The sequence below is a fragment of the Cinclus cinclus genome, chromosome 4, assembly GCF_963662255.1.
Source record: "Cinclus cinclus chromosome 4, bCinCin1.1, whole genome shotgun sequence".
Lineage (NCBI taxonomy): Eukaryota > Metazoa > Chordata > Aves > Passeriformes > Cinclidae > Cinclus > Cinclus cinclus.
Window position 1 is genome coordinate 2089596 of NC_085049.1, and position 25901 is coordinate 2115496.

The following is a 25901-nucleotide window of genomic DNA, read 5'->3' on the forward strand; positions in this document are numbered from 1 at the left end:
TGAAATGTTCATGTAATTCTTTGATTATTTTGGGGTTTTTTTAAAATATTCTTTGATCCTATATGTAATATCTCAAAAGTGACAGGTGCCCTAAGAAATTGTAGTAGCAGAGTGTGGAATTCAAAGCAAGAGTCTTAGCAGTCTGCTAATGACAGTGGAGGAGCACAGAAGCATACCTGTAACTCAAGCTGATCCGCTCAAACAAAGAAGACCAGCATGCCTGCTGCAGACAGGGGAGAAACGCAGGAGAAGGGGCTTTTGAACCACATGGCTGACCAGGAGCAACCACCCCAACCCGGGAGAGGCAACCGTGCTGGGAAAGTGCCTGAAGCTGAGAAGAAGCTGCACGAGGCTGTCTGCGTGCTGCTGGTGGAGCTGTGCGAGCGCTTCACCTTCTTCGGCATCGTGTGCAACATGATCCTCTTCTGCACGGCCAAGCTGGGCTACTGCAGCTACCAGGCAGCCATGGTGAACATGTGCTTCGTGGGCACCTCCACGCTGACACCAGTGCTGCTGGGCTGGCTCGCCGAGCACCGGGTGGGGAGGATCAAGCTGGTGTGCGTCTGCATGTTCCTGCACTTCCTAGGTGGGTCACGTTTTGGGGATTCTCTCGTTCTTGAGCGTTGGGTTGGGAGTCCCTGTTCCCCAGGCTTCTCGAACACCTCGTTGCTTATCTCCTCTGCAACGCACACTGCAGGGTGTGGAGGGAGCAGGGTCCCTCACGAGGCCTCCTTGGAGAACTATCCCCTAGACAAGAATTTCTCAGTCACAGTGACTGGGCTAAGAGATCCTTCTCCTCTCTTTGGACCCCACTTTATCTCCTTGTAACACTCTTGATCATATTTCCTTAGCCCCAAACCATTGGTCATTCTGTCAAGCCATACCCTCCCTATAAAAACCCCTGCTTTTACCCAGTTCAGTGGAATGCTGCCGTCCCTGGACCCCCTTTGCAGAGGACAATAAAGAACCCTGCAGAACCTCTACACAGTGCTCCCAGTCTCATTCCTCTGTGCTGGCCAAAGGTACCACCTTGTAAGCCAAGCTGAAATCACTTGGAGCTGCAATCACTGCAAGAGCTGATGGCCTGAACTCCAGGCGCTACTTGCACATTGGTACCTTGTGGCTGAAGCCTGAGACTCCAGGAGAGGCTGTTCCTTGTGGAATTCCCTATCAGGGTATGTCGGTGGCAGCCAGGGCTTGGACCCCAGGCCTTAGGCTGATACTGCAGTGTTTGTGTTCTGAGGCAGTGATTTCAAGAGAGAGCCACGTTTGTGTGTGCATCTTGTGTAGCTGGTGTAAAAACTTGGCTCCTCTGAAGTGGGTCAACTATTGGCCGCGTGGATGCTCGACTCTTAAAATTGGTCCCTAAGGTTGTTAGTGTTTGGTACAATTGCAAGGCTTCGAAGAGAGGATTTGTTAACTGCTTCCCTGATGTTAGAAGTAAGATTATATGTGAAGGTACAAGACTTTTGTATTTGGACAAGAGCAAAAGTATTAAGAACACACCAGTATAAACAAACTTTGCCGTAAGTATTCTTATACCTGCACTGAGGGCCTGCCTTCTGGTGGCACGTTCTAAATCTTCCCTGGGTATTGTTTTAAGCACAGTTTTGATTTTTTTAAAAAAAGCCCTGCTCAAACAAAATCCACCTGTTCTGTAGCAGGTAGGGAATCTCTCAGATTTTGGCTTCCTACAGTAGGGCACCTCCCAGCAGTCTGCTGATTGCTCTATCAAATTAAACCAAGTTGATAGAAATGCTTCTTGCTTGAACCAGTTCTGTTTTCTACAATAGCCAACCACATTGTTATTTAGACATGTAACAAAGCAAGTGGGGGGGAAAAAAAAACCAAACAAAAACCAGGGTAATTCCTGGGATGTTCTTGATCTGATTGCAAAGCCATTATTCAACCAGTCTGGAAAAATGTTTGCTGTTGTGTTCCACTCTTTCTGCCCTGGTATTCTGGTTTAAATCTTTCTGCCACTTTTCCTTTCAGTGTGTTTCTTAAAGTAGGAGATTGTATCTCCAATCACAATTTAATGCATTTGGGTATTGTTTTAATTAGAACATTTCTTCCTTTGGAGATAAAGCGTTAAACATTCCTGGTGTATTCAAGTTTGGTGCACAGTCATAGTAGTGGTTAATACTGGTCAAATCAATACACATCAATATATTTTAAAATTAGTGTCCCTTAAGTTGAAAAATCTATTTGAAATACTTGCTTTGCAGACTAGAAGTGGCAAATGCAATTCATGGTAGTGCTTCTATAGTTCAATTTTCTGAAAATCATATTTTCTATGAAGCTGCTATAGAAAAAATAGGAAAGAATGTTTCCCACAAAATTATTTCTTAAATTATGATTCCTATTGCAGTTCTGGTATTTTAGAAGGTGCAAAAAAAGCTGCACTTCACTGTGGGATGTTCTAGGGTTTGTTTTTTTTTTTTTTTTGTTAATTGGTGGTTCAGCTGCTAGAAGTAGCTGAATCCTTACAGTCATATCAGAGGAGGTTTGGTTTATTGGAGATCCATAGTGATATTGCCTTACTTTACAGAGCAACATCAAAAAGTTTCTGCTTCTCTGCAGAATTATGCCTCTCCCTCCTTGCTCTTTTCTCTTGTCCATCTTTGATTTCCCATCCATCTTTTCAACATACCTGCTCTAAAAAAAATAAAAAATACAACTCTTATTCTAATAAGATTCTAATTGCTTTCAAATGACAATTTTCTCTCCATTCCAGGCACAGCACTGTTGCCTGTGGTGTCATTCCCCTTTGAAGACGTTTACATCGACAGACGACACGTTCTTCTCACCCTGCCCAAAAGGGAGCAGAAAATCCTGTTCTACTTTGCACTCCTCACAGCCAGCCTGGGAATAGGAGGCATAAGAGCTATTGTGTGTCCACTGGGTGCCTACAGCCTCGAGGGTTGTGCACCAACGGAGCTGCTTTCATTTTTCAACTGGTTGGTTATTTAATGTTGGCTAAATAAATATCTGTTGGGAATGACATTACCCTGAAATTCAGATTCTATGCATGGTGGGTTTCATGTTTTGTTTTTAATGGCAAAACCTTGAGTTTTGCCAGAGTTTCCAAGAGTTAAAACTTTTCCTGACTTTTTCATTTTGCTAGTAGATGATGCTCTATTTTGGCCTCCTACAGAACTGTTCAGTCAAGAGTTTTCAGGATTAAACAATTTGCTCAAATACTCAAACCTTGCTAACCTTGTTGAAGTTGGAACAACATGCTCAGTTTGGTTTTATGCCTTTAACATGCCTATGCCTTTAGGGTATGTTGCTGTTGCTCCCTAACAGTGGCAAAATTCAATGAAATATTGGGATTTCCATCAGGGTAAATGTTTAGCAGCGACAGGCAGCAGTAGATTGCTGGTTTGCTGGAAGTCAGGATTGTGAGTAGCCTCAGACAAAACTCAGTAGGGATCTGCTGTATTTCAGCTTTGGTGCTGCCAAGTTCTGACATCTGATAAAACACTTAGCATTTGTATCTTTTAGGAAGAGTTGCTCTTAAAATGTTCTAATGTTCTTAGAAATCAGGATTGTGTTTTTTTCTTTTTTTTTTTTCTTTTTTGGTGGCTTTATTTTTTATTTTTTTTTTTTAGTATTAACTATTTCTTTCTTCATTCATTACTAGGGAGGTAATTTTTGGCTTTGTTTGCCCTTATTTGCCCCTTCTGTAGCCCTGTAGAGAGCGCTGTATTTTCTGGTTAAACCATGCTGTGAGGAAGTTGCAATGGAACTCCATATTCCTGTTTCAAGGCAGGGTGAAAGACAGCCCTAAACTGCCCCCTTTTTTCTCCTTTACACACATGGTTATTAAAATAAAAACTGAACACATTTGCATGTTAACAATGCAAGGCTGAAGAATCAATGAAGATCTTGGTGATCTTCCTTTGGGGATGGCTTTCCTGGCTATTCTTTTTTCCTCCAATTATGTTAATATCAAGGAGTTTTAAATTAAATCCAAACTTCAGTGAATAAAGTAGCTTTAGCAAAGGTGCATGAGACTGTTTAGTTCCTTAGAGCAGGTTCTTCCTCCTTGACCTGCGTATAGGAGCAAAGGAGAAAAAAATCCTTCCTTTTTACTCTATTCTGAGTTTTAATCCTTAATTAGCAACATCATTTTGATTAAATAAGACTCTGGGGGATTAGGACTGGAGAGCAATCAGTTGTTCTGAAAGATAGCTCTGGAGAGTTTATTGTACTGTGGTCTTAGCCATTCAGAATTGTGTTTAATCAAAGTGACATTTTTCAGTGTTGATTACAAAGGAGATATAATGCGGATAAAAAGTTCCTTGGGGGAATCCAAATGGGTCTGTTCTTGGAACTTTGGAAATATCAAGAAAGGCATATGTGCTATTCAAAAACTTTATTTTTTTTATGCTGGCACTCAAGGAGGGGCTGTTGGAATGCAATATCAAAAATTTAGAAAAATGGGGGGTTCATTCTAAGCATTTTTAATCTCATTAAACCCCTCAGAATATAGTCACTTTTTTGCGGTAGCCTGTTCTCTCTTGGCGGTTATTTGTTGTGGGATTGACTTTTAAATGATATAAAATGGATGGCATACTCTTGATAAGTTTGAGTCTGATCTTAGCCACGTTCTTTTCAAACAATCAGAATTATTGAATTAAAAATAGGGTTAAAAATCCTGGTAATTGCCTGTTTTCTAATTCAAACCTTCAAGATTGCTTGGCACATCTTAGGGCATTGTTCTAACCTGTAGTATCTACTATGGCTCTGACCTTATAAATAAAGAGAATATACAAATTCTAAGTGAAGAAGAAGTTTGGATTCTGTTGGATTTAATTTTTTCTAGGGCCTTCTGTATTTCCAGGGTTAAGGTTATGTACTGGTGCTATTTTGCGGGGGCACAGAATGAGAGCAAAGGGTATAGTGAGAATGAGCAGAGCTGTATCTTGTCTTACAGACTTGTTAAAATCTGCAGAGAACATGGGACCAGTGGTGTTTTCCACCCTGGTTTCCACCTCTGTTTTGTGTCCACCCACATATTGCAGATCAGTTTCTGCTGTTTTCCTCGAAACAATTTACTTTGACATTTAAAAAACCTTTTCTCCTTCTTTGGGATTTTTTTCCTCCCCACTTTGTTTTTGCAGAGAACTCCATAGTCATTCTGAAAAACTGACCTCCTCCCACAAGGATGCATAAACATAAACGATACTTTTCAATAGGAATCACCTGGGTGTTACTGCTTTAAACTTTTCACCACAAATGCATTTCTGTAAAATGTTTTAAGCAGAGTATTAGGTTTATGTGGGCTTGTGGTATTTAAGTCTGTATCCAGAGTGCATTCTTCTTGAAATGAACCTCTCAAGTTGGCTTTTGGCTCTCATTGTGAAGGGGGCTCAGAGTGCTGGAGCTTCAGGAAGGAGCTATTCCCTGCAAAGCTGGGCAAGGTATTCAGTTTGATGTATCTAACTAATCTGCCATGCCCTGGTGTGAGCTCTGGGACCTTTTATGTAATAAAGGCTGGGATACTGATCTGCTGCTGTCAGTGGGATATGAGCACATACCAGAATTCTGGTATGTGTGTTGAGGTTAGTTCATGTTCCTTGGTTTGGCCATAGGGATTGCTAAACACATTGGTTGGGGCTTTTTGTCCTCTCATTTTTGTAAGAGGACAGGAACTTCACATTCCAGTCTTAAAGAACATTGCTATGCAGCAGTGAAAAATGGAAGTGCTCTCCTGTACGCCAGGGTTTTCCTTGGATGCTCCTATTTCCAGTCAAACACTCAGTCATGGAGAATGTCAGGACTTCTGGTAATGCAGGCAAGCTTCTTTAGAAGGTTTGGGAAAAGCCACTGAAGCTTCTCACTTAAAAATTGTCTGTTAAGAATTGATTCTAAACTTTTACACGAGTTCTAGCCAAATGAGCCGTGTCATTATATTTTTTAAAGCTTTAGTTGAATAGGTCAATATTTTTATGTACAAAATCCCTCCTACTGTATCATCATTGTATAATATAATTCCAAATCTTTTGTCACTGAGAAGATAATTCTAGATTCATTAACCCAAATACTCAAGTTCAAACAGCATGCATGATGCAGAAGTGGCATTGAATGAGAAAACAAGCTTTGCTTCTTCCAGTAATATGCATTAAGCTTTATAATTGTGCATTTCACCTTTAAATGAAGCCATTTTGCTATGGCTCCAGCCAAAGCAAAGGAATTTCTTCTTGCAGTTTCTTCCAGCTGTAATCTTTGACGCACTGGGACATACTGCTCAATAATTGTGCTGTTTTCAGGGGTTACAAACTGCAGCAGGCCTCTCACTAGAGGTATGCCCTCTGCTTCCAGGAGTGTGAGATTTATCCTGTGGATGTCTTCTGTGGTTAGGAGGGCCTCAGTACTTACTTGGGAAGCATCTCTACTACCAATTACAGTCTCAGAGAAAATTGTGTTGGGGAACCTCCTTGTCAAGATATTCTAGAAGCCAGCAAAAATTCAAGCTGAGCCTTGGAACTAATAACTGCTAAATCAAATTTTAGTATTTCTTACACTTTTTAACATTTAATATTTCTTAACCAAAGGGTGTGGGCATTAAGACATTTCTCTCTTAAGCTTGAAACATATGATTTGATGATATTTCATACATGAAGCTTGTTACCAGATATTAAGTGTGCAAATGGTAAATGTTGATGTATTTAATTAATGTCACTCACAAGAATATTTCCGGTACTAGACTGATAATTTGTTCAGCTCTACTGCCTTAGTACACTTACTTTAATCATATACCTCTTGGAGCTGAGGCATTTGAGTGAAAATCTGTTTTAATTGCTGTGCTAATGTGCACACGGTACTGATGCTATCCATGATTACTATACTTAACCATGCCTTTAATTGGATGTTTTAATTTTCTGTAAAGGCTTTTATATTATTCAGCCTCTCCACTTTTTTCTCTTGTCTCTGTGTTCCAGGTTTCATTGGCTGGTTAACTTGAATTCAGCAGTGGTCTTTGTCAGCATTTCTTACATCCAGCAGTCCGTGGCCAGGAACCTTGGCTTTCTGATCCCATTTGTGTCTGGTCTTATGGCTATGATCACAATTCACATGGTTCGGGGTGAAATGATCTACAAACCCAAAACAGGTAAGAGGCGACTCTGTCTTAGGGAGTATCTTTAGAGATTACTTTCACAAAAGAAATCAACTTGCATATCTGAACTAGTCCTTCCATTACTCTGCCCTGCTTGGTTGGAGATCCTTGGGTTTTAGCCCTCCACGATCTGCATGTGAGAGATGATATCCATTCTCTGGAGATTGTGGGTGTGCTGTAAAAGTGGGAAGCAGCCTCTGGTAAGCAAATGCATGTTTGCTTTCAGTGGTGTCAGGGCATGTGCCACAGCCTCTGCTGGTGCAGGATATGACATACATACATATATACCTATATGGTGTATGTGTATATACACATGTGGTGTATGTGTATGTATATATATATATCTGGTGTGTATATATATTATATATATGACATGCCTGCTGCTGGTGGAATTGATTTTGTCATGTTTCATTCAGCCTTTTATTTCCCCAGCCCCTCCCATTGCAAAGAGAAGGAGATGGCCATGAGAGATGGCCATGAGCACCTTGGAGACCAGCTCAGCTGAGCCAGGACCCAGCTGTGCTGCTGCTTTACTGAGCTCTCTGCTGGGCTTCTCATGGGCCACTGGCTTCATCTTCTGATTTCAAACCCTTGCACAGCAGTAACACCACATTACTGCTCCTTATTCCCTTTTTGTGAATGCCCACTCTCTAGTGTAGGGCAAAGCAAAACAACATTTCTCTAACGTAAAACATCCCATTACGAGCTCTGCCAATGAGCTGAGCTAAGCCCAAATTTCCTGCTATCTTTCATTTACTTCTGAAACTAACACTGCTTTGAGAAGAACCCTGGATCCCACTTTTTTGTTGGTTGGCTTCTTAGTCAATTCAATCTGGAATTCTGCACTTTTCCTTTTTACCTTAAGATTTATTCTTAAAATAATCTAGGTCTGAAACTGAAACATCACATGCAAAGATGGGTGAGAATAGTTGCCTAGTACAGTCCTACAGGACAATAAAAACTCTACCAACTCTGTTTTCAGGTTTTGATATGCTATTTTAGATTTTATTCCATAGTGGCAATATTCTTCAGATTAATATCCCACAGCCAGGCTGTTTTTAATATTAGTATATCTAATAAAATGCCTTTACTTAGTACTTTAAAGCAAGTGCTTCCAGTAGGTGTCAATTGATATTCCTAGAAAATCATTTCCACATCAGAGATAGCAGGGAGGCATTTTCATTCTGCAATCTTAGTTCATTTTGGGTTTTGGAAAGTGTTTATTTCTAGATACTCAACTCATTGTAGTGCTTCAGCACTCAGAAAAGCATAGAAGTGCTGTAACCCCTATTTGAATGGATGGAAATTTGCCAAGGGTAAATGGACCTGCATTCCCAAGCCCGAAGCTAGCAGTTTTGTGCTCGTCCTACTTTTATTTCATCTGAGAACCAAGCTAGCAATTCCTGAACCCAGTAACCAGTCAATAAGTTTTAATATGCCAAGTACTAGACTGGAAACTCTGAAACTCCTCTTTAGTCCTGCATACTACTTGGAAGATCTGAGATGAAAATTCTGGCTTTTAAATTAATCCATGAAAAACCTTTTAACTCATCTCCGCTTTAAACTCCTTTTCTACCTTACTTTGCTCCTGCCCCTCCCTTGCTACTGGGCTTCAGCAGGCATTCAATAAGCATCCAATAAATGGAAAGAAAAAAACAAAGGAACTGAATACCTGCTCAACCAGAGAAACATATTGTGGTGTGTTAAATAACTGCTAATAAAAGGCACTTTTCCCTGTGGCTGTTGCACAGGATTGCTTTTGTAACAATTGGGTTGTGAACCAACTGGGCTACCCAATCCAGAGTAATTACATTTCCCCTCCCTAAAAAGACATAAAGGTGACTATCCCAGCTTCTCCTTTCCCTCCCAAAGTGACTTGTTGTTTATCTTGACAGCAGGTGAAGACATAGCCATGTCTAATGTCTCTGCTTGCTTGCAGACAGCTCCCTGCTGACCACTTTTGGGGTGATTTTCAGTGCCCTGAGGACGTGCTCCGTGCGCTATGGGTACTTGAGCACAGCCACGAGCAGCTGGCTGGACCATGCCAAGGAGAACCACGGGGGTCACTACAGTGAGACTCAGGTGGAAGGCACAAAGTCACTGGCCAGACTCTTCCCCTTGTTCACGTTCCAGATTCTGTACAGAACATGCGTGATGCAGGTGGGTGTGCAGCTTTACTGCAGAACTCTTGACATAAGACTCTGACACGTGTTTAATGTTGTCTCTCTAGGTGTGTGTTTTCTAGTTCTTGCTTTGCCAGCTGAGCAGCCTTGCAAAGTAGCTTTAATTGCCTAAGAATATACCTTGCTGTAGCCTCTGGTCTCCTCAAATAATGAAAACTGACTTGGTCAGGACTCATTAAGAGGCTCGTGTGAGTGTTTGCTGCTCCTTTCATGGGACCTTTTCACTGGTGAACCATCTCGTGTGAGAGTCTTGTTCCCCTGATGCCATGTCGCAGTTACCAACGCTGAGACTCGGGCTCAGTGCTCTTGAAAGATGCAATTTTCCAACTTCCTAAGCGTTCCCTCACTTTTGGGGGAAGGTAGAGCTTTATTTGCTGTTTTGGTTGCATGTTTCTCCCACTGTTTTGACAGGTTTGTGTGGCTGTTGTACCTACAGTGGAAGTGGGTGGGTTTCCATTTGTGGGAAGCAGCAGTCCTGTCACAGCTCCTCTGTGTTTGATATAAATGTGTGTCAAGAAGCTCCTGGAGCTGACACCATCCCCTCAGATTATTTTCTGTCTGGATGATCCTGGCTGAGCAGGAGTTGGAGGCAGCTGTGGTTGCCCTTTGGCAACTGGAAGGACAAGTTGATGAGCCAGCTCAGAAATCCATTTTTATTCATCGGTGTTAAAATGCTGCTTAAGGAAATTCTTACAACTATGTGGCATATACTGCTTCATTAACACTTCCTCCTGCCACCTTTCCATGTTCCCATCCGTCTGCTTCATTCTTTTTCCTCTTCCCTCCCCTCAAAAACACAAAAAATCCTGAGCAAACAAAACAAAAAAAAAAAAATTTCAAAACTAACAAACACAAATACATGACTAAGGTTATGCATTAGTGACCACATGAAAATTAAACAGATATTATCACTTATCAAGTTTATAATAAAGTATTTATCTGGAAAATACAGATGTCTTTCCACTGCTGAAATGAATTAATCCTTTGGCAGAATTTCCAACAAGTTTAAGGCTCTTTTGCAAACTCAGGGGTAGATAGGTATCTTTTTTTGTGGAGATTAATAGTATTTTCTTCAAATTAACAGCTTTCATTGCCTGTGATTCATATTGATGATATTTTAATTCCGATTAAGAAGTTAATTCTTATTTGTAATAAGCATTGGAAAAAGGGAACCAACAAAACTTGCCTCAGTTCTGTTGCTATTTATTCTCCCTTTTACAATTTGCATTTCCTTTTGGAGGTGGAATGTAGGTGAAAAATATTTCTAAGAGCTAGAATTGGAGTAATTCTTGAGCACTGACCAGACTCAGAGTGGGTAGTGTTGACTGTAACCAGTGATGAGAAGCCCTACGTGAGCTCAGGTAACAGTTATACATTAATATTCTGACAGCTATAAAGCAGCAATATTCTACCTGGATTTGAAATCACTGATCATATTGAAGAGTGTGCGGGATGCTGCAGGAATCCAGAACACAGTAAAAACAGATACAGGGTAAAAACTCCAGTCCTAGGTTGAGTTCTGTCACGACTCTGCTCTGTGAATTGCTCGAGCTGGAGTTTTCCAGTCTGAAAAATAGAGTGGATTATGGCTCCCGATTGCACATGAAGTTAGTTAATCAAGCTTCCTCAAAAAAATCCCAGACAAACAAGCAAACAACAACAAAAAAACCTGAAAAATCTGTAAATCTGTTGGTAGAAGCCATGAGGATTTTGATTTGACACTTTTATATAAAACTCAACAGCTCTTTTATATAGCCTCACACAAGCAGGAGAAATTATTTGCTTTTGTAGTGAGATAGTCTTACAAATCTACTTGATTGTGTGCCCTGTTGGGCTGCCACTGGGAGGTTCCTCATCTGCTTCTTTTTGTCTTTGGTTTGCAGTTCCCCCAGGTAAAAGGAACTCCTCTCTAAGTGCTCAGGCTGTGAGTTGCATTCAGCTGGTTCTAAGGCTGTACCCAAATCTTTCTTCGTTCCCTGTAGCTTTTAAAGTGCTCTTACCTTGAGCACACAATCCTAAGTCCAAAATCACTTGGTGCCTTGCAGTTCTCCAGTCAAATCACTCTGCATTTTGCTATTTTAAGAGTCTGTTCTGTTAAACACTGTCTGGGTGAAGTGAAGCTTTGGGTGGATTTATTCAGTGTATTGGCTGATTACTCTAATTAGGGGTGATCAAATAAACTTTTAGACTGTTGCTTAATTTGTTAAGTGTAGGAGAAAATCTTACAAAAAGAGATGTTTTGTCCTGGCAGAGACCACTATTGTCACTATCTGAAAGGCTTTCTTCATGAATTCCTTTTTTGCCAGCAGGTGTTTGGTTTAATGTGACTTTTTCAGAAGGAAAAGCTTGGAGAGGTCTCCAAATATAGTGAAAATCTTCCCCATGGATTGTGGTTTTATCCTTCAATACAGATTCCTTCAGGATATTATCTCCAAACCATGAATTCCAACTTGCACTTCAGTGGATTTTTCTTACCAGTTGCAGCAATGAATGTGATAAGCATCGTGCCACTACTGATTCTTGTTCCTATTTTGGAGTGCATTAACTCATGGCTCTTTAGCTCCAAGGACACTGGACATTCCCCAACAGTTTACATTGGTATGTAAAAAATAGATGTGTTTATACAGCTTTAATATCTTTTCTGTTTATCAAAGAGAAATTTCAGTGTGGTGAATGATCCTAGACAAGTATAGCTGACTATAAATGTTAAGAGGGACTTGGTTTGGGATGATGCTCAGAAGTAAATATGTTTCAAAGGAATTATTGAACAAAAAAACAGTCCTGAACACACTTACTAGGTAGTAAGGGAAAGGTATAGGCTTTGTACAGGACAGACTCCTCTGACCAATGAAAATTGAGGCACTCTCACAAATAACTAGGGGTCATCCTATGAAATTGGTATTGAGAGAATTAACTATTATGTAATAAGTAGTCATTAACTATTTGACTTGGTTCTCTTCTATGTGTTTCTTGGTCTACTAGGTTTTGGAAAGTTAATTTACAATCCGAGTATTTTTTAGAAATTAAAAATCCCTTCAATTAGTTGCTTTCTGATACTGGAGAAATGTGTTGTTCAAAATGATGAGTTTGCAACCAGATAGATCAGTTAGGAATAAAGGCTTTGTTTTTCTGTGATTTCTATGCTGCGAGTGCATTATTGTTAGGACTGAAGCTCATAAGAGGGAAATTGTATTACCATTAGAACAATTTCTTCCAGACTCTGCAGTTGTATCATAAATGAAATAAAAGTATCTAGGCTAATTCTGTATGTGCAGTAGGTTTTTTTAGAATGGATGAGCAAAAGGAAACGTGCAGAAAACCGTGCTAAACAAATGGGTGTGTCACTGGCTGCTGTTCCCATTGAACGGGATGAGTATTTCACAGGTGGGAGGTTACTTGGAGAGGTCCAGCCTTCCTCCCCAGCACTAAGGTTTCCATTAGAATGCCTGATATGAGGTAATTGTTCAAGTCTTTAGCATTTTCATTATTAAAATCCCTATTGTGCCCTCAGTTACAGTGAAAAGCATCTCCAAAGGTGAAGCGTTACCTCTTTCTCACAGAAATGATAGCAGGAAGTTTTCCCTGCTGTAGATTGGCACCCATTCCAGAAAAATGTGTAACCTAGAAGCAGTGATAACTTTAAGAGGAGTTGGGCTACCTTCTCTTGACACTGAGGTGGTTTTTTATTTACTTGTTTTTTAATTACCCCCCAAACCTCTTATGTTCTAGGATCTGGAGGGATCCTCTGCAACACTCCTCAGATGTCAGCTCCATGTCCTACCAGCAGTAAAGCAGCTTCCATTCTGGGTTCACTTAAAGCTATTCCCTTTCACAGATACTCTCATTAAGCTTCCTACATTTTTTATCTTCCAGCCTGCATTGCAAACCTCCGATGAAAATATTTATAAACCTCTATTTTCTCAGTGTGCTGCTATTAATTCAGTGCCCCATGGCAGGCAGCACAGCAAATACTGACACACACAGAGGTATTAATCTGACTAAATTAGCCTAATTAAGAGTGTTATTAAGTTTTATACAAACCAGAAGCATATAACACAGCAGGTTGCAATTAGCCTAGTTTTTAAAATAACATCTGCATTAAAACACAAAAAAGCACATTCAGATAATAATTTTCCTTTAAACCATGGAAATTTCAAGTTAGTATTAATGTTCTATCCTGTTATGTTAAACAGCAGTAGAATATATGCAGTGGTTTATTCTTAATAGGTTCATTTATCAAAATAGCCTCCTGTTAGGGGTGATAAAGTACCTGAGGCATGAAAATACCTGTGAGTAAAGGCAATGGCTTTAGATATCCAAGTATATGACTGCACCTGCAAGTATGGTAGACCTCTAAGTGCCAATATTTTTGCCAACAGTTAATTAGGTTCTCAATTATTTTCAGCAACAAAATTGGAAGTATAAATAGGAAGTTGGTGTTGAGCCAGCCTGTAACTATATTTTAATTCAACTCTTGTAAGAAGGAGAAGAAATTTAAATAGTTTTCTGGAAACTTTCAGTGTGTTATTCTTAACAGTTTTCAAGGATGAACCACATAGACAACTGAGATATCTGATAGCTCTGCATTAAGGCTCTACATAGAAACTGGGACCTGTTACTCTCCTTAGAGCTGTTGGTTTATTCATAAAGATCCAATGCAACCTTAGTCTCTATATAATATAAAGAACCTTGTCCCAGAATCACCCCTAGATATTACTAAAACAGCTTGTTCTGCTGTAAAACCAAAGCCTCAGCTAGTCATTCCAAGCCACTCATATTAAAGAGGACTGAAAGGAGAAGAGTAAGGACTAAAATCATATCTTCAAGGTTCTTGGTTTTTTTACCTCTGCTGCATCAAGTCTTGGGGAGGAAAAAATAAGAAGTTGAAATTTTTAAGCACCCAGAGGTTACTTTTTCAGAAATGTATTGGCTTTCAGTAAAGGAAAATGCTTCAAGTTTGTAGCACTGTTAGGAATACTGAACTGCTGGAGGTTTCTTTAGTACCAACATAATTTTTCACTAGGAGAACTCTCATTCTGGATGACTACAAGAAGCTCCTTGAGGGCTTTAGACCTGACTATGATAAGGTGCACTGGCCAGAAAACGCTGCTGAATTCCCTCCTGTCATCAATTTTCAAGCAATAATTCATTGATATTCTCATTAAGCACTGGAGGAGCCTAAACAGCAAAACAACTTCCAAGGCTCAGGTTAGGTAGGGGGGGTAGGATATTTAAAGCTGTGAACATTCAGGAAAACTGTGCTAGAAGAAGAGTGAGAGTTTGGTGATGAGAGAGGAAACAGAGGCCTGAAAAAAACACAGCAAGGCTAAGGCCACTGAGCTAGATGAGTTTTTCATCTCAGCTGTCCTGACACTGAAAAAGACAACATGTATATGTGATATAAAAATGATATGAAACAAAAGCTTTTGGCTGTTGATGTCCAATCTAATAAGTGTAGCAATTACCAGTCATGAAGGCTTGGTAAGAAAAAAACGTAGTCCAAGAATTTGAGCCAAAACTGTCAAAAGCAACTGAATTATCTTCTCATTATGGCTTAGAAGTGCTGGAAAATCTGAATTCTAGTCAAAATCAGTGGGAGCTCAAACTGTGAGAAGTATAGATAATTCAGGTTCAGAGATTTACTTGGAAATTTTGCTTTCTTTGTGTTTTTCTTTTCTGAGAGGATACAAACATTTCATACTGCCAACATCAAGAAATATAAAATAATATATTTTAATGTTATCCTTTATGCAATGGATGAAGTGTGGGGTAATTACAATACATCCAAGCTTTGGAAGAGTTTCCTGCTGCCTGGTAGTTTTGTTCCTACCCTTTCTCTTGTATAATCTCGAAGGATATTTGCCTCTTCTTTATTTTCTCCTTCTTTTTCTCCCTCAATCTTAAAAAAGAAAAATTAAACTAAAATTCTTCTTTGACTTTGGTCTTCAGACAATTTTTTGCTCTCTGTTATTCTGAACTCTGAAATTCTCTGTGCTGAGCTGGTGTCCTTTTGCCATGTATACATTGCAAGCACCTTTGCTATGTGTATTATATATGTGTATGTCTATTATATATGTGTATATTCATGTTTAAGTGTTCAGAGAAGATGATTTGGGGTGGGGGTAGGAAGCCTCTTTTGCATTTCTTAGGAGTTTGCTCCACTCTAATCCCGTGATGGTCACAGCTGCAGCCCTGGTGAAAGCTCTGTGCTCTTTACCCAGTTGTAGGTCACTTGTCTGCTGCTCTTTCTGTGATGGTTGCTGGCTTCTCTGAAATCCACCGAAAGCACTTCCCTCAGGTGGAGCAGACTCTCTCCAAGGAGGTTCTCCTGGTCTCCTCCATGCCCTGCTTCCACCTGGCTCCTCAGTACATCCTGCTTGGAGTGGCTGAAGCCTTGGTAACTCCCTCCTGTAAGTAACATCGAGTGGGCTAAAGCAAGGGTGTCCTGATTCTCAGAACTACATCAGCTTCCTAAAAATATAATTACTGTGATCTGATATTTTATCTCTGGCTCTCTTCCATTGGCTTAATGAGCAGATCTGTGCTTTACCTGCTTCAGAGAAGCATAATTTGTCTTGCTGGCTGTAACTCAGGATGAGCAGTGATGTTCCAGAATGACTGGAAGGGAGCACAGCCCAGCCAGGTCCTGGGGGGCACAATCACCTCTTTGGTCTTGGAGCTGAACTTGCTTCAGGAGGGGCTGGGCTGAGGCCCCTTGTGACCTGAATGCTCCTGTGATGATTTGATCGAGTTGGAACAAGAACACATGTGAGGGCTGAGCTGTGCTTGTGCTCTGTGACCACCTTAAAGGCCACAGTCAGAGCAAGGTGAAGAAACAGAACTTTTTATTTTGGAGCCCTAGAATTATTAAATGCTTTTCACTGGCACAGAGCACGTGTGGGCAGGTAACAGTGACAGGTTAACCTAGGGAACAGTGTAGGCAGCTGCAAGGTTTCTGTCAGTGCTCCAGTTGGGAGTCATGAGAACATACCTCCCCAGATCTTCACATCTTAGCTTGTGACTTGGAGCCAGAGACAAACCCACCTCTTTTTCAGAGCTCAGCTTGTGCCTGCCCTCCACAAGTTATGTAGTCATACTCTTGATTGTGAGTCTGAAGCTTTCCTGCTTTCCATAATTTACTTTTCTGTGTCTACACTGATATTTGAGGCTTATTTTCTTCTGAGGAGCATGCAGAGTGCTTACCAGTTTTTTACCTTGTAGAGCTTTTTTTTTTTAAAAAAAAAAAAGTTAGTACTATAAAAATAATCTAAGCAGCATTCACTTAGAGACAGAGGTAAAGTAATTGACTGGTTGATCTCTGCAGGCATTTAATTCTATGGGTTGAGTGTCTCTTGTTCCAGTACAACCCCAGAAATGTTCAGGTTTTTATTTAAGAGCAGGAAATAACTTCAGTGTCTCAGCTTCATTCTTATATTCTGAGACTGCTGAGAGCTGTGGGTCACAGTCTGTCACTAAAAAGGTAATTTTCCCTAGTTTTAAATACTTAGCACTTTCATAATGCCTCTTCATCTGATAGCTCTCAAGTACTTAACTGAGACAGGTTTCTAGGCAGGTAATTTGGTTTCTAGGTTACAGGCTAAGTGTAACTGAAAACTGTGACCTTCTCTGTTTAGCTTAACAAAAAGAAGGTTAGGAGGTGACTTGCTTACAGTCTTCTCATGCAAAAGCATGAGAAGAATATTGCTGCTAGGATAAGGCCTTTTAATCTAGCACACTGGGACACAACTGGAGTCCAGTGACTGGAAGATCACATTAGCCTTTAGAAAAAGAAATAAAGCTCCATCTTAGGAATTTTCTTTTTTCTTTTTTTCTTTATATTTTTGTTTTCTTTTTTAAAGGATTGTGGTTAGAATTTTTTAGGAAGAAAAGCTATCCTTCCCCATTTAAGTGGAGATTAAGCATCGTGCTTAGAGCTGCAGTGAGAGGTGTGACTGAAGGACCAGCTAAAGGGGATTGAGTCTGAAGGTGAGACTTGCAGATAGAAAGCTAAAGGGAGGTGCCTAAACCAGGATATTGCTGTAGCTGGTGGGGAAGAAGGCCTCCTCCACTGGTTGCATGAATTGGTGTCTGCCCTGTTTGTCGTGGCTGTGCAGGCAGGACGAGCAGCTCTCTGCAGTGTGGCACTTGCAGCAGCTGCTGGACAAGAGCCTGCCTTCCCCCAGGGGTCAGTGCAGGTGGCTGAGGTCCCCTGAACCTTCCCCAGCAGCTCTCAGGCTCTGCGCTCAGGCTTCTGAGCTGAGCTCTGGCTTTCTAGATCAGTTTAAACTGAACTGCTGTTCAGGAACCATTCCCTGAGTCCAGGGATGTTAGTGACAGCCCAGACACTGAGTTCTCACCTTTCCTGACGTTTTACTGCCTTTCATATGCAGGAGGTCAGATTCAATTATAATAATTTACTGGACCTGAAAGTACACGATCCGAGCTGAAGAGGGAAATGTTGACTCTTTTAAGCAGAGGGGACAAAGGAGGTAGCTCATTTCTCAAGAGCTTGGTTAGAGAAGTTGGATTTGGCACATTGAGCTCTTTATCTTCATTAGGATCTCTCTTACTGAGGTTGTTCAGCCTGAAAGAGAGAAGGCTTCAAGGTGACCAAATGGTGTCATTTCAGCACTTGACAAGAGCCAGCGAGAGAGCTAGAGATTATTTACAAGGGCATGTAGTGACAGGATAAAGGTGAACAACTTCAGACTGAAAGTGGGTTTAGATTAGGTATCAGGAGGAAATTATTTACTGTGAGGGTGCTGAGGTCCTGGCACAGGTTAGCCAGAGGAGCTGACTCTCCCATCCCTGGCTGTGTTAAAGGCCAGGCTGGGCTCTCTGTAGCCTTGTTTACTGGAAGGTGTCCTTGCCCATAGCAGTGGGGTTGGGACAGGATGACCTTTCAAGTCCCTTCCAACCCAAGTTATTCTATAATTTGGTCCCTGTTACTTAGAACTGTGTTTATACAATACATTTCCTTATCTTGTTGACAGGAGTTTTGAATAATCATCTGCTTCAGGTGGCAAGAGTATCTTAGAATATCTGCCACTAAGAAAGTCTTCAAAATAAAATAAAGCAATGGTATTGCTCTCTTCCACCGTGCCGCAAAGTTCTCCCTAGCCTTTGACAGGCTGAGTTTGTAACCCTAGCTTGCTTTAAACCAGGGAGCTCCAGCTCTGTTAGTTAGAGGATGTACTGGGGATGGCTTAGCCCACGGATGGAACGCCATGTTCTCCAGGGGGAAATGCAGCAGCTGTCTGATGGCTCCCAGCAGCACCGTGGGGAAAGGGAGGATTGGAGCAGGCTATTGAAGCAGCAGGGCTAATTCAGGTAAGCAGGATGCAATTAGCCAGGCTGAACTTGACCAAGATGCATGTTTTGCACCCCTGCTTTTAGAAGGAAGGAGCAACCAGAAACTTTGAAGTCTTTTGGTATCTCCAGTTAGCTTCAGGCTGCTGCATCTCCAGGTGGTGTCCCAGGCTCACCTGCCCTCAGGATTCTGGTTCCTATTGTGAATGAGGAAGACACTGTCTGTGGTATTTCTTCTTTCATGTTTTCAAAGCTCTTATTTGGATATCTAAATTTTTTAAATGGTCAAAGGTAGTGATTGCAAAGTTTCATTTGTATTCAGAAGTGCTTTGGGCATCTCAGCATCCAAACAGGATCTTCTGCTGGCAAGTTTTTCAAGCTGGAGGTCATTCTAATTCAACTAAAAAAGCAGGGAGGGAGGCTGGGGTTGGGAGTAGAAGTGTGGGGAAGAACTCAAGGAGTGAAATTAGGAAACAGAAGGTTTTGATGGAAATCAAAAGTTTCACAAAAAGAAACACTATCATAAAGTCTTGCTGTTGCAGCCAAATTGCAGCTGGTGGGATTATCTATATATATATATCTATATATTATTATTTCATCCATGCTGCAGCAGCGTGCTACAGCTTCCCCTCTCCACCAAGCTGTTGCTGCTTCTGGTTCAGCCTTCTGGCAAGAAAGTGAAGAATAAAGTCTGAAAAATGAGCCTGGGGATTGCACTCTGGGGAGCAGGAGCATTGTCCAGCCTTAAATTAATAAAGCAAGACAACTGCCCAAATCAAGGCAAAGCTCTAGATTTTGGGAGTATTTACTGGTGGCTGTGCTGCACTGGCTCTGAGATAGAAGGTGCTGCTGTTCTGCAGTTCAAGATCACATCCATTTTCTTCATGCTTACTGACTCTGGTGGTGTTTCCCTGCTCCTGCTCATCCCTGAGGTTTTAAAAGGTGCAAGCACAGGTCTGGGTCAAAGGTGTGGCACATGGACAGCTGTATGTGGATAGTTTATTAGAGATATTCATTTAAGCAGTTTAGGGAGTGCTTTGTTATAGGGTATGTGTTAGCATGTTATAGGATGCATCTGATTGCTCTTCTGCAGCAAATAGGAAATATGTAAAAAAATGTAAATTCTTCTCTGTAAAAAGTATGGACATTCACTAATAGAAATGCTTTGAATTTTTTTTTGTTATCTATGTTCTGCCATAGTTTAACTCTTTCTTTTGTTTTTGTTTGTTTGTTTTTTGTTTTATTTTTTTAACTTGTAACTGTATCTGCTTCCTTCCTAAGGTTCCTTACTTTCCTTCTGGCTTGTGCCTGAAAGAATGAGAGGGATTTCCATGCATTTTTTAGCTCTTTTTAATGGAGCTGGCTGCTTTATGGGAGCTCTCTTTGTTCAGACAGCCCACGCAGGCACTCAAGGTAAGGGTTTGCTCATGATGGGCCTTCCTGAGCAGTTTTCTAATATTATTGATTTGGAAGATCAGGCAGCAGAATTAAAAGGGATGCCAAAGTTTTATTGATTTGCTCTCACAATTAAGATGGAATTAAGATAGAAAATAGCCTTCCAGCTGTACTCATCCAATTTTAATGAGTCATCTTAGTTTTGATAGTCGGAGTAATTAGAGGATGGAATCTTGAAGGAAGTCCTCCTGTGCAATCTCTGTACTTCTCTTCTGGAAGACTGAAAATAAATTGGCTAGGGAGCACCTTTTTGTGTTCATGAAGTGCATTCATGTTATTCACACTTAAATGGAAGCCTCTGGCCTTGAGAGCGAGGTCTGTGCTTTAAAAAAATGGAGAATGTGATTGCCTGTGTGTCCCAGGGAGCAGGAGGCTGGGTTCAAGTGTCAAAGCTGTCTGGGGAGCTCGCCCTCCTGGACCCCTGGTTCCCTCTGACTTGGGAAGAGCCACGTTCTGTGACAACACTGTCTCACTGTGGGTTTGCCCTTTTGCAGTTGATTGCTGCAACTCCCAAAAAACTCCGTTTCCAAAGGAGTTATTGCAGATTCAGCCTGTTGAGGTGTATTTAGTGGAAGTTCTAAACTGAAGTTGCTCCTGAGTTGAGCCAGGAATTTCTTGAAGTCCTTTTTCCCTTGCTGGTGCATCTTTGTTCAGTACAGAAAAGACTTGTTTCACAAGTAAAGCACTTGGTTTCTTGGACTGAGGGACAGGGATCCCTTTGTTCACACGTTTGAAATGGCCCCATTTGCTGAAGGAATATTTCCAAAGCTCTGGTGGAACTCTTCCAGAGAACTGTTCTTTAGGGACCACAACTGCTGGCCCTAATGCATGGCACCACTGCAATTGCCACAGCTGTAGGATTCTGTAACTGTTTAAGGTTCAAGTTTTGGGTTCTTTTCTTTCCTATGTAAAGACTGATGTAATTCAAAAAGAAGCAGAAGTGGGTGTTTTGCAAGTGTGACAAGAATTTTTTTTTATTCCTGCTTGCAAGATCTGAACAAACGTGTCCTATTTAAGTTTAAAATTCAATTAAAATTTTATTACAAGGTACAAAACATCACCTGAAGATGAGTAAAAAACAGCAGTGTTTACACAAATGAATCAGGCAAAGAATAATTAAGCACCAAGCCATCCAGTGTGGAGAACTGAGTGCCTTGAATATCCCCCAGTGGAAAAGGTTGTTTTCCATTACTGAGAGTTCAGTGTAACACTTTAAGACAGACTGTGTTGCTGATTTTTTTTTTCTTCCTCCCCCAAATTATGGAAAGGGTTAACTTTTATGAGGTTGAAGTATTTAGGAAAACTGACATATTTTACTGCAATTTGACCTTGGAAATAATTGAAAAATTGCAAAATAATTAAGCATAACGTCAACACCAAAATACTTTTGCTTATGTTGTGTCACTATTATTTAATTTCTTTATAGAGTATTACTATACTCTGTGATAGAAGAAACCAATATTTGCATTTGATTTGCAATTCTGTAGATTTTTTTGTCTGGTTTTCTATCAAGGTGATTAATCCTTTTGCCGTGAGTCTATATATGAAATCATTTAATCGATTCAGAAAAAGCAAATGTTCTTTTCTTGTCAGAAATACTGTTTTAACTGAGATTGTGAGTTCCTGTCCTGGCTGAGACCAAGAAGGCTGAACTCTCTAAATTCTCCACAGCCTGCAGTTGCCACATTCTAACCCCTTTTGCTCGGGATTCTTGAGCAAACTGAGAAGTTTCCTGGTTAAAATATTCCTCACTCTTGGAAAGTTGAGTGTCAAACTTCTCAACATAGCTTTTCTTTTTTTCCAAAGCTGTATCTTATGTCTCCGTTTGGCATCGTCAGACCTGCTGTTCCTGTAGGTGGAATTGACTGCACCATTATCCTGTGCAAAAGTCACTCTGGAATTTCCAAGGGAGTCAGTGACAGTCTGTATTCAGATGAAGAAATGGCAATGATTGCTGCTGAGCAGGAAAACTCCTCTGCAAAACTTGAAAAGCTTTAGGGAAAATAAAGTGAAAAATATTTAGTGATTGCTCTGTGGCTGTGGTTAGAAGAGTGTTAGAGATTACTTGCCCTATTAATATGTAAACAACATATTACTGGACTGACACTTCTTATTTTTTAAAATAATTTGGTATCTCTTTCTCAGTGTTCCTGGCTTGAATAAGCTTAGTAATTCCGAGTTAGCACAATGCACTCAGCTCCCAGCTTGCAAGTGATGGTGATATTCCTGTGATGCTCCTGTGCTCTTCCCAGGCTGTTGTCCTGCTGCCTCCTAAATCAGAGCAGGCTTAGGGTCACTCTTTTGTACATGGGGATAGACAACAGCAAAACAAAAAATGCATTTTGGGCTCAGTTTTGGTTTTTCTCCTAGTTTGGTAGGAAGTGTTATACACACTTTTTTTTTTTGTTCCTCCTATATTTTTTTCTTCCAGTTGTGCTTCTTTCAATAGACTTTGTTGCTTATGACAATCAGCAAAATATTTTGGTTCAATTTATGAAAACCTAGTTGTTGTCTAATGAACCCCCTAAAGATGGCTGCTATAGGGAACAAATTTGTGGCCTCTCAAGCCAAATTACAGTCCAATGACACAAACTAAGGGTTTTTTACTCACATTTTATTTGGTGGGTTTTTTTTTTTCAGATCTGTTTAAAGAGCTTGTAAATATTCATTATCTGGACAACTTATGAAACTGGGAAAAAAGCAAAACAACCAGAACTTTTTTTTTCCTTCCTAAAAAAAGGGCTCAGCTAATTTACTAAATCATTTATTTTGGAAAAGCAAGTTTTCTCTTTTGGTGAAGGAGAGGAGGGTGTTGATGAATTGGTTCTGTGAGATTTAACAAGGCTTAGTGAGTGATGCTTGGGCTATGAATGCTTTTGTCTTGTCCCATGATTCTTGTTTCACTAAAACCTGAGCCAAGATTATTTCTGGTTCTTCCATCTCTGAGCACTGAGACCATGTTTTCCATGTTCCTGCAGCAAAGTAGATCCTCCACTGTGTATTTTGAAGTGCTGAAGCACAGAGGGTGTTGACAAAATTTAAACATTTTTTATATCCTATTTTACACCACTAGTTTAGAATTTTATTTGGGTTTTTATTGGCAAAGTTGATCAGATATCAGTCACAGTCAAATCTGCATTAATCATTTTTAACGCATCTATGGAGGATGGTGTGAATATGATAAAATAAGACTTTTTTAAAAAATCTGACGAGTGCAAACAGATGATGGGTGACAGTGATATTTTCAGTACAAGCTGGGAAACTGCTTTCTTTTGGATCTCTTACCTCTCCTAACATTTTAACGGAAGAAGATGCAAGACAAAACCTGTCCTCTTATGCCAATCATTTCAGAATATATTTCTCTAAAAATATTAATATAAATATGTAAGAAAGAAATAAAAATTTGAACGAGGTCAGAGGAAGGAAACTGTCCCAGACACAGTTTTCCTGCTTGTATTTAGAGAATCACTGTGGGGTTTGTGGTTTGAGGTTAGATTTTGGGGGTTTTCTTTTAAGTTTTTTTTTTTTGGGTTCTTCTTATCATTTTAGTCTCGTGTGATTCTAAATACCAAAGATGATAAAGCTAAAGGATATTTCTTGCAGTCCAGATGGTGGTGGCCACTGGTGCCTACTTAGCTAATAGGGATTAGATGCAGAGTGGGACTTTATTTTGGATATGATTAAACACTAAATGTATGCCCACTAAGTTGATGGAATGAAGGAAGGCAATGCAAACCTTTTTTAAAATAATTTTTTTTTCAATAATCACAGCATAGGTTGTAGGATAGCTGCAAAAAAAAAAATGCAAGAATGGTACAGGATAGAGTGATTTCTGGCATGTGGCTGTCTTGTTTGTTTCTTCAAGCTTTTCCCCCATAATAAAATAGGATGATGTTATTCAGCAGAAAATCCTGCATGCTTCCCTGTGCTAGTTTCCCTTGAACTCCCAGAGGGTGCCAGTTTTTGTTCAATGGCTGGTATTGCCAGCAGCTCCTTGCTGTCAGTCACCCACCAGAAACAGCCCAGCAAAGTTTTTGTCCATGTCCTCATCTCTGCTTCACTTCCACCCCTACCTGTTTTAGTAGGATCAGTTGTTTCCTCTTGGTATTGTAAATTATCCCTTCTTCTTGAGCTGAGTGATTTCAATGCAAAATTGATAGGGCTCAAAAATGTCAGTGCAAGTTTGCCAGGTGCTTTATTTCCATGATTGTAAGAGCAGACTTGAGGAACAGACTCTGCCTAGGCTTCGTTTTCTAACTTGTTCCAAATTTGCCATAAAATACATAATTCACCTCTACCCAGTAGAGAAAGTCTATTTAAAATTATGCACCTCAAGGAAAGTTCTGTTTCTTTGTGGTGATTCATGCTACTAAGCATTTCTATTGTTGGAATAAAAATGGAAGTCAGGAGCTTGTTGCGGAAAGTTAATTCCCAGTGAGCAATTATCTGTGTGACAAACCAACCTTGTAATTGCCACTTCTGTTGGCAATCTCCACAGAAAAGTAAAGGATGCACAGGGCCCAAAGGCAGTATCTTTTGGGGGAAAAGTGATTTGTTAGCACGTTGCATGCTGAGGAAAGGATGGAGAAGGGATGGACTCTTCAATTGCGACAGAGCCCAGGGTTCCCAATTCCAGCAAAACCAAAAAACTGGCCCAGGGAGTCCCTGATGTTCATGGCCGAGTAATATCCTGAGAGAATGAGCCCCAAAGGCAGTCCATGGAGGGTGCACACAGCTCGTGGAGGTGTTGGTGTGGTCAGGGATGAGAGCATCTCAAGAGAGTTTTGGTGCCTGAACTGTGGGTGAGGGTTTAGCACTGATGACTCTTCTCTTCTTCCTGCAAACAGAGGAGAGGATTCTGTGAAGTGACTATAAGTAGATGTAAACATAGTCCAAGTTTATCCCCCATTTCATGGGCGAGAAAAAATTTAAAAGGAAAAGTAATGAAAGAAGAGTGAGAAGTAATTTTTTGTTTTGCTGGAAGTAGGAAATTGTTATATTTATTTTTTGTTGCATCCACTGATGAAACTGGAAGGATTATAGTCTGGATATCTTTAGGACTGCTGGCATCCTTGTTCCTCTGTAGAGGAAAGCCTTTTTGTCCCTCTCTGAGAGGAAAAAAATGCCTTGATCCTACCTCTTGCTTTGGACAGAGCAGGAACCTAAAGAGAAAAATCTGTGGCAGCTGGAGCCTCGCCACATCTGGTTGTCCTTGTGCTGTTGATCATTTGAATTTTCCAAAGGCTCTCTGTCATTATCTTGGCCTCACTGTTCAAGTAATGGCAACTCCCAAAGGAAGAAGGGAGGAGACAGAGCAAGGGTCTTTGACCCAGGCCATGGAGGGAGGCCTGGGGTCAAGTGGGAAGAGAATCCAGATTTCCTGCTTGCCAAGCTGCCATCCTACCCATAGAACCAACCAGCCCCAGTTAGTGTTTTTATCTGGTGCCTGTATCAGTGATAAGACAGAGAAATGGTGCAAATGGACCTTTAAAACTCAGAAGCTGCACAATTGTTTTTATTAACTTTGTAAGTATATGTTTTCTGTCCAGGTTCCGCTGTAAGTGCCATTCCATTAGGAAGCTCCTGCTGCTCCTGTAGTTAGCCTAGCCAGGGAGAATAACCTAGCAGACAGTGTGAGCTCTGCTTTGACAAGCTGCAGAGCAGACCCCCGTGCATGATTTCTCTTTCATCACATCCACAGGCTCTGTCTCTGCCTTCTACTGGCCCCTGGGGGGTGCAAAATGAAAAACTACCTGATTGTGAATGATGATAGTGGAAGTTTATAAGCTACTAAAATGAAGTTACAGCACCTAGGAGCTCAGTCAACT

The 25901-nt window shown here is 40.6% G+C and overlaps 1 protein-coding gene across 1 annotated transcript in view; it reads left to right on the plus strand.

Moving 5' to 3' along the window:
• Positions 1-216: 216 nt before the first annotated feature.
• Positions 217-25901, plus strand: part of SLC15A5 (solute carrier family 15 member 5) — a 29425-nt gene continuing 3740 nt past the window's right edge. The window contains exons 1-7 of the mRNA XM_062492606.1: positions 217-586; positions 2738-2960; positions 6951-7120; positions 9066-9286; positions 11721-11907; positions 15531-15719; positions 19900-20031. Coding sequence (XP_062348590.1) covers positions 217-586; positions 2738-2960; positions 6951-7120; positions 9066-9286; positions 11721-11907; positions 15531-15719; positions 19900-20031 — 1492 coding nt within the window. The remainder of the gene's footprint in view (positions 587-2737; positions 2961-6950; positions 7121-9065; positions 9287-11720; positions 11908-15530; positions 15720-19899; positions 20032-25901) is intronic.